Here is a 14,553-nt window from a genome sequence, read left to right on the forward strand (position 1 = left end):
TGGGCTTTGCAATTCTGTCCGTATGTCTGTGTGTGTGTGTGTCTGTCTGTGTGTAAACACGATTACTTGAGTACCGTTACAGCTAGGTTGATGAAATTTCATATATAAGTGTTTTATCAAAATCGTAGATCCGTATCAACTTTTGAGCGATTTCCGATAACCGGAAGTTGTACTTTTTCTACTTTGAATGTTTCAAAAGCCTATAACTTGAGTACTATTTCAGATAGATAAATGAAATTTCACATGTGAGTAAAAGATCTAATTTTCTACCTTCTGTTAAATTTTGAGTAATTTCCGTTGCACTTTTTTATTTGGCGTTCACTTGGTGTGCAATTCATTTGTCTACAAGATTTTATTCTATTTTTAAAACTTTAAGTATTTAAAATGGATTAAAAATCATGTCTATAGCCCGAGTTCCCATCCCCTGTTGTTTTATATAAGAATATTCGAGAAAGTTTAGGGGAGATCACTCCCGGTTTATTTTATTTACAGTTTGTACAAGCCATGGTTTTTTTTTTTAAAAATACTCTTATTTTCCACAAAACAAAATAATAAGAAAAAGGAGACAAAAAAAAAATCTTAGTAATGTACATCGTAAATGTTTGCATTTTTGTAAGGTGGTACATAACTAAACCACTGGTGTATGTAGTGGTGTTGGTTGGGGCAGGTGAGGTGAGTTGGAAATGAACTCAAGCCTTTCGGGTTAGCAGTCCAGCTCTCTACCTCTAGCCCACTCCGTCCCCATACAGTATGGTTACAATTGCATTTTTGTAAAGTAATCCATATATAAATCCTTGGGGTGTGTTTTTAAAGGGTGGGGGTTATTATGAGGTGGGATCCTGACATCAGAAGCGGTGTTGCGTGACTTTCTGTGTTAGCGACTCTGGTCGGGGGTAGTATTTCTGAGTTCAAATAGTGTGTAAATATTTGGCTATCCTGGGGTGTGGGGTTACAGTGGAGTTTCAATTTTACAGGTCACAAGCCTTTTCTCTAAGTAATGTACATCTTAAATACTTGCATTTTAGTAAGGTGATATTACCATGAGGTTGGGTGGGTACACAGGAAGTAAGGAAAGAGTACTGGTGGTAGAGACAGTTGTCCAGCGTGGGTAAGAAATTTTAAAAGGGGGTGGGTGCGTTGGGCCAGACATCAAGAGCGATGTTGCGTGACTTTTAATGTCAGCGGCTGAGCTGGGGCGGGTAGGATTGGTGTGTTCGAGTCGCGTGTTGGGGTGTGGGGTTGCGGTGGAGATTCCTTTTAGAGGTCACAAATTCACTACAAGTGTTCTCATAAGAGAGTTCAACTAAGTTCATGCATGTTATTAAAGGTAACAAACAGACCAAAAAGGGGAAAAAAAGGGGTGGTGGTGGGTATGAACTATAGCCTGTGTAAGTAAACAATACACGAAAATAATTGTGTACAAGCTTTTCCTTTAGTAATGTACATCTTGAATGCTTTCATTTTAGTAAGGTGAACCACTGATGTAAACCGTAGTGTTAGTTAATATAAAATAGAGTGGGTACACAGCAGGGGTGTGGTCATAAGGGGTAGGGGTAAGGAGGTGGGGGTTACACAGTTTATTTATAAGCTGTGTAGCAAAATACCAAAAATGGCAACAATAGTCAATAGGGGTCTTAAAGGTAATAAATAGATGATTCGAAAAGTGTTAGGGACGTAGGGGTTGTAGGGTTGGGGTTGTGAGGGCAGATACATCAGAAATGGGAGGGGTTGTTGAGGCACCCGAGGCGGTGGTGCGTTTCTAAGGTGTTGTGATGTTTGGGTTGACGTGTGTGTGTGTGTGTGTGTGCGTGTATGTATGTGTGTTAAGTGGTTTGTTTGTCGAGTCGTCTTTTAAAAATTCGGTCCAATGTCTGTGGCGTAATGTGTCTGTTGTCGAAGTGGGTTCTGAGTCTGTTTGTCCAAATAGTTTGTAGATCGCCACGATCTCTGCTTTCTGTTCTAGTTCTTTTCTGTCTTTGTGTTTGGGTAGTTTGTTTAGTGTTATCGCTACGTCTACGTCAAATGTCTCGTTTCTGGTCACTATTTGGGTCTCTAGAGTCTTTTTCATTGTTTGTATAGTGGGACAGTCTAGGTCAGGGGTCGGCAACCTGCGGCTCTTTGGATGTCGTGGTGCGGCTCTTCAGCTCCATACACAAATATTAATATTATCTTTTTTAACTCATAAAAATATTAGTCTGCAACAATCGGTACTGAACGATATAATAATAAAATAAACAATAAATACTCCCTATTATATTAGAATATTTAGTTACTCCATTTTTCAATGTACTTCCTTGTTTTCTAAAACTGAGCTATTTAATTGTAAACAATGCCTGTGCTTTGATCATATTTATCGGGGCACGGGTTGACCTTCACTACAACCCAGCTCTCCATGGGGCGTGCTGTATGAAAGCCTTGAGTGTAAGTTAATCACTCACCGTGATATCACCGTTAATCACTCAACGCCTAAGTGTCGGGGACGGAAAGTGGCGCTCTTGTGAACCCGATTGCAAAATCGCAGGGGTACCACGTAAGGTCCCTAGCACGGTTTAATCATCGTGTGTCGTGTGCTGCATTAACAATATTGAAGGGTGCTCCTTAAAACTAACGTAGGCGTGTAGTGCTCGAGGGATGGCGCCAAATTGCACCCTGCAAAGACGCCGGATGACGCGCCTGATTCGATTTAGTGAGCGACTATAGCAACCCATTGTATCGAAAATGACCGTAGGCGCCATGGTGCTCACCTGGTGCTCACCTGTAAGCCCGGAGCGCCAAATGCGCCGGAGGGTGCGCCTGATTCGATTAAGTCAACGATTACTGTTGCCCATCGTGTCTTTAGTGTATAGCCTGTTTTAAAAACGAACGTAGGCGCCATAGTGCTGGCAGGCTATTCGGGTCGCGCAATCGACGAAGTGCCGGCGGCTGCGCCTGTTGCAGTTTTGCCGCTGAATATAGTAGTACCCCTTACCCGCTATGTAGGACGCCAGACTAAAGGGTGCCAAGTGCTAAATACCCGCTCTAGAACTCTGGGCGCCAAACTATGTATTGACGAAAATCGCACCCTCCCGGGCGCTGCCCATAAGAATTTTTTTTTCGCAGAAATCTACTCGGGAGTATTCTCATTTATTCTCAATAGTTCCATGACGATCGGTGTCGATCCGGAATCGACTTTTTTTTTTATAAACCGAATCGCGCCCTTTTTGGCTCTTCTGTCTCAAAAGGTTTCCGACCCCTGGTCTAGGTAGATGTGTGATTCTGATTCTAGATAGTTTTGTCTACATAATGTGCATTTCCTATGAGGGTGGTGTCCTATGTGTGTTGAGTTGTAGATAAGTCTATAGGCAATTTCTCTGGCTTTAGGTGTGATTGTTTGGAGGTAAAGGTTTCTAAAGGTGTCTATTTGTGCATAGTTCCTACACAATTTTATTCTATTGTGTAATGGTGTGGCGAGTTTGGTAAAAAGCTTTTTGAAGATATTTTGTGATTTTTTTGTTTGTAATAGATGTTCGTTGTATTTTAGTACTTGTATGCATTGGGTGTAGAATGTGCTTAGTTTGTATCCTATTGGGTGTGGTGAATTTTTGTTTATTATGCTGAATTTGTTTAATTGTATCCAGTGGCGTAGCCAGGATCGTCTCAAGGGGGGGGGGGGTTCAATTTTTACCCGGGGACAAACTTTCGATTTGCACCCCCCCCCCCTCAAACTTTCGATTTGCACCCCCCCTCATACTTTTTATATATACCGAGGGGTCTATGGGGGGGGGGGTTATGACCCCCCCTAACCCCCCCCCCTGCCTACGCCACTGAATGCCTGGGTGGACTCAAGGACATTCTACTGATTTGAACTCAAGACTCTCGGGTTAGCAGTCCAGCTCTCAACCACTTGGCCATGCCATTCCATGATGAAGTACAATACTAGCCCAATAATTGTAAACAAAAGTATTGGTCAAGCCCTGGCTAAGTTTAGATAGTTGTGGAATTAACCTCATTGGACTTGCCAGGTCCAAGCTGTTCCCATATTCTTTTCTAAATAGCAGCATAGAATCACCAAATCCTGTAAGAAACTGCTACATTTTGTCCGCTTTCCTTGCATTACAATTACTGAAACATATCTTCGAAGTAAAAGACATGTTTTAGATAGCTTTTGAAAATCCGGAATTACATTACCATATTTATCAAAGATGAATGGTAGTATATTGAAAATAAACCTTCCATTATTAACTAACAAAAAAAAAAGAGGATTTAAAGAACAAATTCATCTATCACAAAAAGTGATCAGTAAAAGAGTGTGTTTAAGAAAGTATTTTCATGAATGTTTGAATAGTAGACCTCCATTGTAGGCCTACAGAACCTGAATTTCTATCATACAATCTATGCAACATAACAGCTTTTGATAACATTTCACAATCTCATCAAAGCTAAAACATCACCATTAAAAACATACCAAAAAAAATCTTTTGTCCTTAACAAAAGCCTATGGGTAGGAAAATTTCAATTTTGTATGTGCTCGATATGAAGGCAAAGAATAAAAATAAATGATTGAAATTTCACAATCAGACAATAGTTTTTTTTTTATCTGTAACTGAAAAATCACAATGAGCAGTAATACTAGAAAAAAATTTTTTCATGTCAGTATTAGAATAATGAGCCACTTTTTTGTTTACCATGTAGGTCTACTTTGTGCAGAAAAGTGTGGACCTGTATACATATGTAGACCAGTGTTACAGTTAGAGGCTTATGTTACATGTTACGCTCAGTCAACTAGTATTAGAGGCCTATGTTACAAGTTACACTCAGCAAGTCAAGTTAGAGGCCTATGTTACAAGTTACACTCAGCAAGTCACCACAATGTAACACTAACAAATCAGATTAGGCATTTAGACTTTTGGCTTTTTTAATATAAAAATGTTTGACAATACCAAATAACAGACTGTTAATATCAAATAAATGCAATGTAGGCGTCCACACACAGACACAACAAGCATTAAGTTCTATAGACACACTGAACCAGAACACCCACCACAATACATTCTAACACGCCATTTCTGCAAACTATTCATACTTTCTAATCCACAATACAAATCCAACTTTTATTCCCTAGCAATTTACTTATGGCAGAATATACCATACACTATATTTTGCCAGTGTAGGGGGAAAATGTAAGAAGCGCTAGGCTGGAAATGTTTCTTGTAGTGTCTCTTCCATTCCATCCAGCAGTGATTAAACTTGGTTTTCTCTAACAGACACAATAATAAATAGGCATTGTTGTATTTAGAACAGGTTTGTACAGATTTAGTGTTCAAAACATTGACAAGTTTTTCTTCCCAAGAATTAGTAAAAGAGATCTTTATCAATCTTCATTAATAATCCATAATCTAAACCCAAAGCTTTACTGAAACATACATATTGAGAATTAAATTTCACTAAAATCGATCGTTTTATATTAAATAGTATAGAAATAATATATTACATTTTATAACGCATTGTCAGGTTTACATTTTCATGAAAAATTAAATGAATCAAAATATATATTTTTTTCAGCTGTCTTCATCCACCACCAATGGCCATGAGGAATATTAGAAGGTGGCATATCAAATACATCAAAAAAGGAATACCTTGCCCACAACCAAACGTTGTTATTAAACTTTGATAAGGCCTCTCTCATCTCTACATCTATGAAATCTTCAAAGAGAGCTGTGTGTCTCTCTCTGGTTAGTGGGATCTCTGCAAATGAGGTGAAGAAAATCTCCATTCCAGATAGCATTGTATTAGCTACAATTAGGCAACCTTTTTCAGGTAGGTAACGGTAACTGTGTGTAAGGAATTCAAAGACTACATCCCTCTTATCCAGGAAAGAACCTGCCAGTGACTTGCTTTCTAGGCTAATCTCTGGTGTGGCCAACAAGTAATGTTTCATATCCACTTTAGCTTCCTTGTGTTTTTGTAACAGAAAGTAAGAATCTCCAAAATAGTGAAAAAAGCTTTTCAAATATCCTGCTTGTGTCACCAAACATTTGTCAGAATGTTGAAGGTATCTCCCAGCATGTTGTAGTATTTGTATGTGTTTCATCACCATAGTTTGATTGGCCTATAAAGAAAATTAATTCAATCAACAGATTTGAAGTTAATGCACAAAAGTGTATTGAAATTATGTACAACAGCGAAGTACAAGTTTTGACAAGAGTTTATTAATTAAACTATAGCAAGTGTACAATTAAATAAATGCTTAGGGTAAACAAGGTAGTAAGTAAAGAGGTTCAAGCATAGTTTTTTATAATTGGTATTCAAATTTTATGAAATATCTGAACATCGTAAAGATTTTTTATATCCTTAACATACAGATTAGCATAATGCCAAAACAATTATGAGAGAATTTTTTATTTTAATAGTTAAAAACAACTTTCTAAAATAATGTGTAAATCAATGCATAATATTTACTTTATACTTTATATTAGAAACATTTGTGTGAGTGCACTCAACTACTTCCAAAAGTTTCCTGATCATCAAGTGAACAGTATAGCCATTCATAAAGGAAAGACAGATATACCTAAGGTATACCTAAGTTAGTAACTTAGAGTAGTTTTTATATAAACAGATTGAAAAGAGTTGTTTTTTTTTAATAAAATAAAATTTTAAAATTATATATTTTTATAGTTATCATGAAACTAGAAAAATATTTTGCCCTTAATGATTATATCAAATACATTTAAACTTTAAATGAGCATTTCAAATAAAACAGTCTTAATTAAGCAATGTTTAATTACATTTTTATATTAATATCCACAGCAACTTACTTGTGCTTATATATTTAAAAATAAAAGTTGTATGTTAACATTGCTAGCTCTAAAACTAATATTTCATAGCAAAGCACATACACAGGACGGTTTTTAAAAAAAATGGAGTAAATGCATGGTGATTCAAATACATTTCTTTTAGCACTGTTTATGTTTTAAAAAGTTGTAAAACAAAATTTACAATGAAACTAAACATTTGATAGACTAAGATGCTAACTGAAAGTTTTTTGTTTGTCCTGGGCTGCCATGCTCCACCACCAGTGACTCTCTGGGATATTAGCAGGGATTTTCTCATCTTCCAGAATTTGATATTTACTAGTCCAAAGCTTGAGTTCCACATCAAACTCTTCTCTGGTAAAAATAAATGGTCTGTAGTTTTCTACCCGAAGATTTTTATACACACCAACACGGCCATGGCACGTAAAAGGTTTGTAAGCAAATGTAGTGAAGAAAAATTCCATGCCAGACCTCAGTCTACATACACTGGATGGTCTTAGCAAATAGCCATAATCTGCCATATTTTCCTGTTGTATCTCCATGAAGAAGATCACAGAACAGAGGTTTTTAAAAAATGTATCAGACACGGCCTTGCTAAGCTTGCTCATTTGTGGTGTTGTTGTCAGGTAACTTTTCACATCAAAGTCAATCCCATGTTCTCTTCTCATACTCATTACAGAATCATTAAAATTTTCAAACAACCTCTCCATAGGAAAGGAATATGGCACATTATTCCTCTCAATGTGGTTGATGTAAAACTTGGCTCTTGATAGTGTCACTGCTATTTGAGACAAGATCTTTGGTGTGTCCTAAAATATTTTAAAACCTCAGATTAAAAAAAAAGTTAAAAATCATTGTGGCTTAAGCTTCTCTTATCAAGAACTTAATTTTAAACAAAGTGCAAAGAATTCACTCTATTATGAGAGACGGGGTGGTCAAGTAGTAGAGCATATGACCACAAACCCAAAAGCCGCAAGTACGAATCTCTAGTTCATGTCAGAAGAACGTCCCTGTGTCCACAACTCACATTAGGGAAAGTAAAGGTGGCTGGGAATAGCGTTAAACATGCTATCCCTTCATTTTCAAAGGTGAGTGCAACAGCATGACCCTACACATAGCCTGACCCATGGACCGTCCGGCTCTAAGGTTGTTTACTTTTTTTCATTGTTATATGTGGGCAGTTGGTCTTAACTTTTTTCATTGTAATATGTGGGCAGTTAGTCTTAACTTTTTTCATTGTAATATGTGGGCAGTTAGTCTTCTGTGTTACTAATGTTGACTTTTGGTTGAGAGAAAATTAGATTTTAGTGGATAAGTGAAGGTTGGGTTATGTGAATGTTCTCATGTTAATTTAGGGTAAATTCTGCTTTTTGAAATGTAATTCCAGACATTTTTCATATTTTTATGGAAACTTTCAATAACAATCAACAAACCAAATGCATGGATGTAAAAAGATATTTTAAAATCAAAATTTTAAAGTTAAATTTATTTAAAAGTTGTAAATATACAACAAATCATTAAAACACACCAAAATTTGATAGACTAAGATGCTAAATGAAAGTTTTTTGTTTGTCCTGGGCTGCCATGCTCCACCACCAGTGACTCTCTGGGATATTAGCAGGGATTTTCTCATCTTCCAGAAGTTGATATTTACTAGTCCAAAGCTTGAGTTCCACATCAAACTCTTTTCTGGTAAAAATAAATGGTCTGTAGTTGTCTACCCGAAGATCTTTATACACAGCAATACGGCCATGGTAAGTATAAGGTTTGTCAGCAAATGTAGTAAAGAAAAATTCCATGCCAGACCTTATATTACAAACACTGGAAGGTCGTAGCAAATAACCGTAATCAGCCATATACTCTGTTTGCCTTCTCATGAAGCGATTCGCTGCAATAAGCTTGCTTAAAAATGTAACAGACACAGTCTTGCTCAGCTTGCTAATTTGCGGAGTTGTCAAATAATTTTTCACATCAAAGTCAATCCCATGTTCTCTTCTCATACTCATTACAGCATCATTGTAAGTTTCAAACAACCTTTCCATAGGAAAAAAGTATGGCACATTATTCCTCTCTGTGTGCTTGATGTAAAACTTACATCTTGATAGTGTTACTGCTATTTGAGACAAGATCTTTTGGGTGTCCTAAAATTTTTATAAAACATTAAATTAAAAAAGATTAAGATATGTACTGGGAAAAAATTCTGGCATAAGCTTCCCCCCTTCCCAAGAACTGAATTTAAAGTTAGTGCAAGAGTACACTAACATGTGGCCAGTTAGTTCATAGTCTCACTCAAGTTGACTTGAGTGAATGGGTGAAAGTTTGACTTGGTGGTTGAGTAAATGTTTGGCTTTAGTTGTTGAGTTAAGGTTTGGGTTTAGTGGTTGAGTTAAGGTTTGGCTTTAGTAGTTAAGGTTTGGCTTTAGTGGTTGAGCGATGGTTTGGTCTTGTGGTTGAGTTATGGTTTGGCTTTAGAGAATTAGTAAAGGTTGGGTTCGCATGGATGTTTTTATGTTATATTCAGGGTAAATTCTACATTTGAAATAATTTTTATGGAAAGTTTTAATAACATTCAATAAACCAAAAGCTTTGAGGAAAAAATTAAAAGTTTCAAGTCAACATTTACTAAAAAGTTGTAAACAAATCGTAACAACACAACCAAACATTTGGATTCATTAAGGTGGTAAATGTACATATGGCTTCTCATCTTCCAGAAATTGATATTTACTTTTAATAGTCATTATGGATAAATTAGGAGGTTACATTTGAGTAGATCATTAGGTAGTAGAAAGTTATACTAGTCTGACTGTTGGATAGTGAAACTGTATAGGATAGTAGCTACCTGTAGACTTAGTGAAATGTCTTTTAAAAACACCTATTTCGGCTGAGCATGGGTCTGACCACACTATAGCTTCAACTGCTGAAAAGACAAACAGGTGAACTCTACTTCACCTGCCCCATGTACTAACAGGCAATTTTATCATTCCCATTTTAAAAAAAAACAAATTGAGAAGGAAAAAAAACAAAGATTTCTATAAAATAATTAAGGCCTGAAATTTATTATTGGAATAGATTCTAGATCTAGATAGACTCTAGATCTAGATAGATCAATCTACAGTCTAAGTCTAGTTTTTCCATAGATCTAGGGTTAGATCTCTAAATCTAGAATCTCTAGATCTAGAATCCAAATAGATAAAGTAAATTTTATAAGTTTAGGCCGAGAAAATTGTATTGTATAGGGCTACATTTAACAGCGTACGTACATCTAAATCAAATTTAAATGAAATAGTTCATTTCTTTATATTCTAAAATCGGAAGATGACGCCATTATTTTTATTTAGTGTACTTTCCTTAGTGTAAACATTTGTTTATTGCGTTCTTGTCACAACTATAAACAATTTTCCAGTTGCATAATTAAAATTGTTCTACATTCGAATATGCCTTTATTTTTATTTTTCTTCTTTAAATAAAATTTTGTTTATACATTTAAAACATCTACCATATTATTTTCAATTGCTGAAGATACTGATATCATAGCCTGTGAAAATATTTTGCGGACACAGAGAGAGAGAGAGAGAGAAAGAGAGAAATTGCGCACATGGATATTAGGATAAGACCATGCAATGCAAGTAAAATCATAGCATGTGGTGTTTACTTTTATGGTTCTAGAATCTATAGGGATGACAGAAGGATGGAAAGACATAAGGAAGTACTGACACACTACCTGGCGGCTTATATTATACTAATTATAGTTATAAATATATATATATATTTAACTATAATATACGCCTAAAATGCCCAGCACTGATTCCATCACTCTAGCACTCAGCATCCTTGATGACTCATCAAACATTTGTGCAACATTGCGACAGATTGTGTTGAAGGAAATACCCTCCAACATTACCATATTAAGCATGAAGAAGTTTGGTATAAATAGGTGAAATATACATTTTTGTCAATCATAAAAATAATTTCACTATAATTAAGCATTCTAAAAAATAAAAAGCTTAGAAACATTTAATGTTACCTTAGCTAAAATGACCATCGTTATTGTAACTGCTAGGGGCTAGTCTGATTTAAATCCTGATGAAAAAAGGCTGAAAAAATGAAACAAAAAACACGAAAAATAAATAAAAACTCAATAACAATGTACGCTGCTTCCAAAACTACATTATTATTAAACTACCTTAATTCAGCCTGCCCAGTTGTGAGATGAATATTGCTTTCAATACTTTAACCCTTTGAACCCACTAGTTTGCTTATTAAGTTTAAGCCCATGCCTCTGCAGACTGATATCTGTCTGAGACACATTAGCCCAGAATGACCAGTTTCTTTTTTAGGTACCTCTAGCATCACCCCCCCCCCCCCACCGGGATAAAATTGAAAAAAGATATAATTTATATAGAAAATATATGCTCTATGCCTATATACTATATAAAGCTCTAGACTCTAGAGTCCTAATTGGTAAAACTCCATTTTAGTGTATTTTATTGCCGCTTCACCTCCAGTTGAGTGTATTTATTATAAACACAACCGAAGCACACTATTTAGCTCCAAAAACGCGTCACGTGACCAAAAGCGCGCGATTGGTTGGTTTTCGTAACGTATTCTTTAAATAAAACAAAAATAATCATGAAACGAAAACTGACGCGACAGTGATTTCAGTGAGAGTGAATGACAGTGAACGTGGATGATGAAACTACTTCAAACATAATCTAGGGTAATCTATCATTTTGGGTATGTAAAAGGGTTCGGCGTGGTCGAGTCGGTAAAGCTCATGGTTGCTAAACCGAAAAGTCTCGAGTTCGAACCCTTGGGCAGATGAGGCTCGTTAGCTGGGGACAGCCACTCTTCTAGGAGAGACAACTCCAAAATTAAACAACTGCTGCCTTGTAGATTGTTCTTGGTTGGACAAAGGCTATGGAAGCAAATCCAAAAAGAAAAGCAGGCTGAAATCGGAGTCAATGGCCTCAATGGCGCATAACCAGTTGACACGTAACGCTTAATTGTGTTGGAGGCGTGGTCGAGTCGGCAAAAAGCTCATGGTTGATAAATTCGAACAGTCTCGAGTTCAACCCCACTGGCAGATAAATCTCGATCCCCTTCAACACTAATAATTAAGAACGAAGAAGAAGAAGAAAGAAGGGTATGTAAAATCGCCCGCGGCTATTAATGCACGAAAACGTTACCTCATTGTCAAGGCTTTAATAGAAGTATATTGTGATATGTTTCTGTCAAATATTATAGATAAATGATTGATAAACCTAAATCAATGGCTAAATATATCAATATACTATTACTATAGACCAGAAATTAACTTTAAACAGCAGTGTCTGCGAGCAAGATTTGCTATATATTATATAAACAGCAGCCATTTGTAAAATAGAGTAGCTTCCCCCTGAATCTCGCGCTATAAGTTTATAAAAATAAAACTTAAACAAGATGGCGCTATAGTAAATGAGCATGGTTGCATCTGTTAGAAATAGCGCTAGTCTTCATTTATTACTGAAAAGTTTTAATTCAACTGTTTAAAAACAGGTAGATCTACATAAATGAAAGAAGGAAACATTTTTGAATTTTTTAAAACATAAATCCTCATCAACATGTGAAATAATTATTAAAATTTAAGGAGTCACCTGTTTTTCACATTACAAGTCGCAGGCGATTTTACTACGTAGTTAGGCTACCCAAAACCGTAAAAACGATAGAGATTACCAAATCTATTCTAAATTAAATTCTAAACTTTAAAAAGTTTTTCACCTTTCAAGCCAATTTGAAACGTTTATTTAATCTAGATTAGATCTAATCTAGACCTTAGAAATGATACGCAAACTTTAAGTTCAACATGAGGAGGAGAAGATTAAAAATCCTCTTTACTTACAACTTCAAGCGCGTAAAAGAAGTAAAACAAGGGAAGTAGAACTCTTGACCTCGATCTAGAGTCTAGATCTAGAATCTAGATTCTAAATGTTTACTTTAAAATAAGTAGATCTACAACGATCCAAACTTTTATCATCCATTTTACTGTTTAAAATTAGTCATGCGTAGTTATGGGCAAATAATAAATAATTAATATTGTAGATCTAGAAAATCTAGTAGTTAAGCATTGTGCACACAAATTTAACACTTTTGATCCATTTAGGATGGACTATCCTATACATATTTACTAAATAGATAGATCTTGAAGATCTTACTAATTCACGGATTTAAGTCTAGGCTAGCCAGTGTTTCTTCCAGACTTTTTTCTCCGGGGGGGGGGGGGGGCACTTGAAATTTTCGGGGGGGGGGGGGGCGGTAAACTTTCTTCGGGGGGGGGGGGGGGCGGACACTGTTAAAAGTACATATTTTCTATATAAATTATATAAATTTCATTTCGTTCGGGGGGGGGGGGGGGGGGGCGGTAAAAAATTTCGGGGGGGGGGGGGGAGCCCCCCCGAAGAGATGCCTGGAAAAAACTCTGTAGGCTAGGGCTTTATACATTTTAATAATTTTCAGAAACAGTTGATTGACTGAATCTATATGGGTGCAGTTTATGCGAGTGCTAAAATACAGAGGAGTAAAAGTATTATAAACACACACATCTTAAAGACCCCGAACTCACATTACACAGTGGCAGAAACTGATTTTTTTTAAAAATCACCCATTCCCCACTCTTTATTTCAGGCATGTGTCCGCCCCCTGACACGCAATATTTAATAGTGTTTGAGGAAATCCTCTTCAAACTATTTCAGTTACGAAGTAGAATATAAAGCGGTTCTGGGTACAATCCCTATTAAATACCGCCAAAATTAACATCTTCTCAAGCAGTGTTTCTTCCCGACATTTTTTCGGGATTGGGGCGGGGAGGGAGGGCGGGCACTGACATTTTTGGGGTGGGAGGAGGGGGTGACAAACTTAAATTTCCGAGGGGGTGGGGGAGCGGACTGGTTGACATGTATATTTTACATATAAATTCTATTTCGTTCGGAGGGTGGGGGGGGGGGGGGGGGGAGGCGGTAGAAGTGCTTCAAGGAGGTGGTGGGGTGCGAAAAGTAATCGACTAAAAGGTCTTTTTGACAAGTTTGTTACTTGACTGTAAACTCTAAAAATGGTTAATAACCTACATTGGATAGCGCAATCAATCTGTATTCATAGATCTAAAGATGATCAACTAATTGCAACAGGGCGCTCTGTGTGTAAACAGAGTTTCTTCCAGGCATCTCTTCGGGGGGTCGAAGCCCCCCCGAAAAATTTTTACCGCCCCCCCCCCCGAACGAAATGAAATATATAAAATTTATATAGAAAATATATACTTTTAACAGTGTCCGCCCCCCCCCCCCCGAAGAAAGTCTATCCCCCCCCCCCGAAGATTTCAAGTGCCCCCCGGAGAAAAAAGTCTGGAAGAAACACTGTTCGGAGGGGGGGGGGGGGCGAAGCCCCCCGAAAAAATTCTACCGCCCCCCGAACGAAATGAAACTTATATAATTTATATAGAAAATATATACTTTTAACAGTGTCCGCCCCCCCCCCCCCCAGAAGAAAGTCTATCCCCCCCCCCCGGAGAAAAAAGTCTGGAAGAAACACTGTGTGTAAACTGCCTAGCTTTGCTTAGGTTTTAAAATTAAGAAATTGAGAATTTGAGTGAATATTAAATTAACTTTTGCAACTGATTTTTACAATTTCATTACAATACATAACTTAATTTATAACGATATGTTTTTCAAAGAATGCTATATTTTGTAATTTTTGGTTTCTTCTATAAATAAACCGGGAGTGATCTCCCCTA

General features: G+C 36.7%; 1 protein-coding gene across 5 annotated transcripts; it reads right to left on the bottom strand.

Moving 5' to 3' along the window:
* Positions 1–4,883: 4,883 nt before the first annotated feature.
* On the bottom strand, positions 4,884–12,748 carry LOC131928102 (uncharacterized). 5 transcript variants are annotated; one of them, XM_059284024.1, is made up of 3 exons: positions 12,549–12,685; positions 10,816–10,885; positions 4,884–6,088 (listed from the first exon to the last, which is right to left on the bottom strand). In XM_059284024.1, exons 2-3 carry the CDS (start codon positions 10,831–10,833, stop codon positions 5,501–5,503), a joined length of 606 nt encoding a protein of 201 aa, XP_059140007.1. In that variant the 5' UTR covers positions 10,834–10,885; positions 12,549–12,685; the 3' UTR covers positions 4,884–5,500. The 5 variants fall into 5 exon arrangements, with proteins under 5 accessions (XP_059140007.1, XP_059140004.1, XP_059140003.1 ...); XM_059284021.1 differs by lacking the exon at positions 4,884–6,088 and adding an exon at positions 6,842–7,600 and having other exon boundaries at positions 12,670–12,748; XM_059284020.1 differs by lacking the exon at positions 4,884–6,088 and adding an exon at positions 6,842–7,600.
* Positions 12,749–14,553: the final 1,805 nt, after the last annotated feature.

This window comes from Physella acuta, unplaced genomic scaffold (genome assembly GCF_028476545.2).
Source record: "Physella acuta isolate Inbredline_101_S28 unplaced genomic scaffold, ASM2847654v3 ptg001463l, whole genome shotgun sequence".
Classification (NCBI taxonomy): Eukaryota; Metazoa; Mollusca; class Gastropoda; family Physidae; genus Physella; species Physella acuta.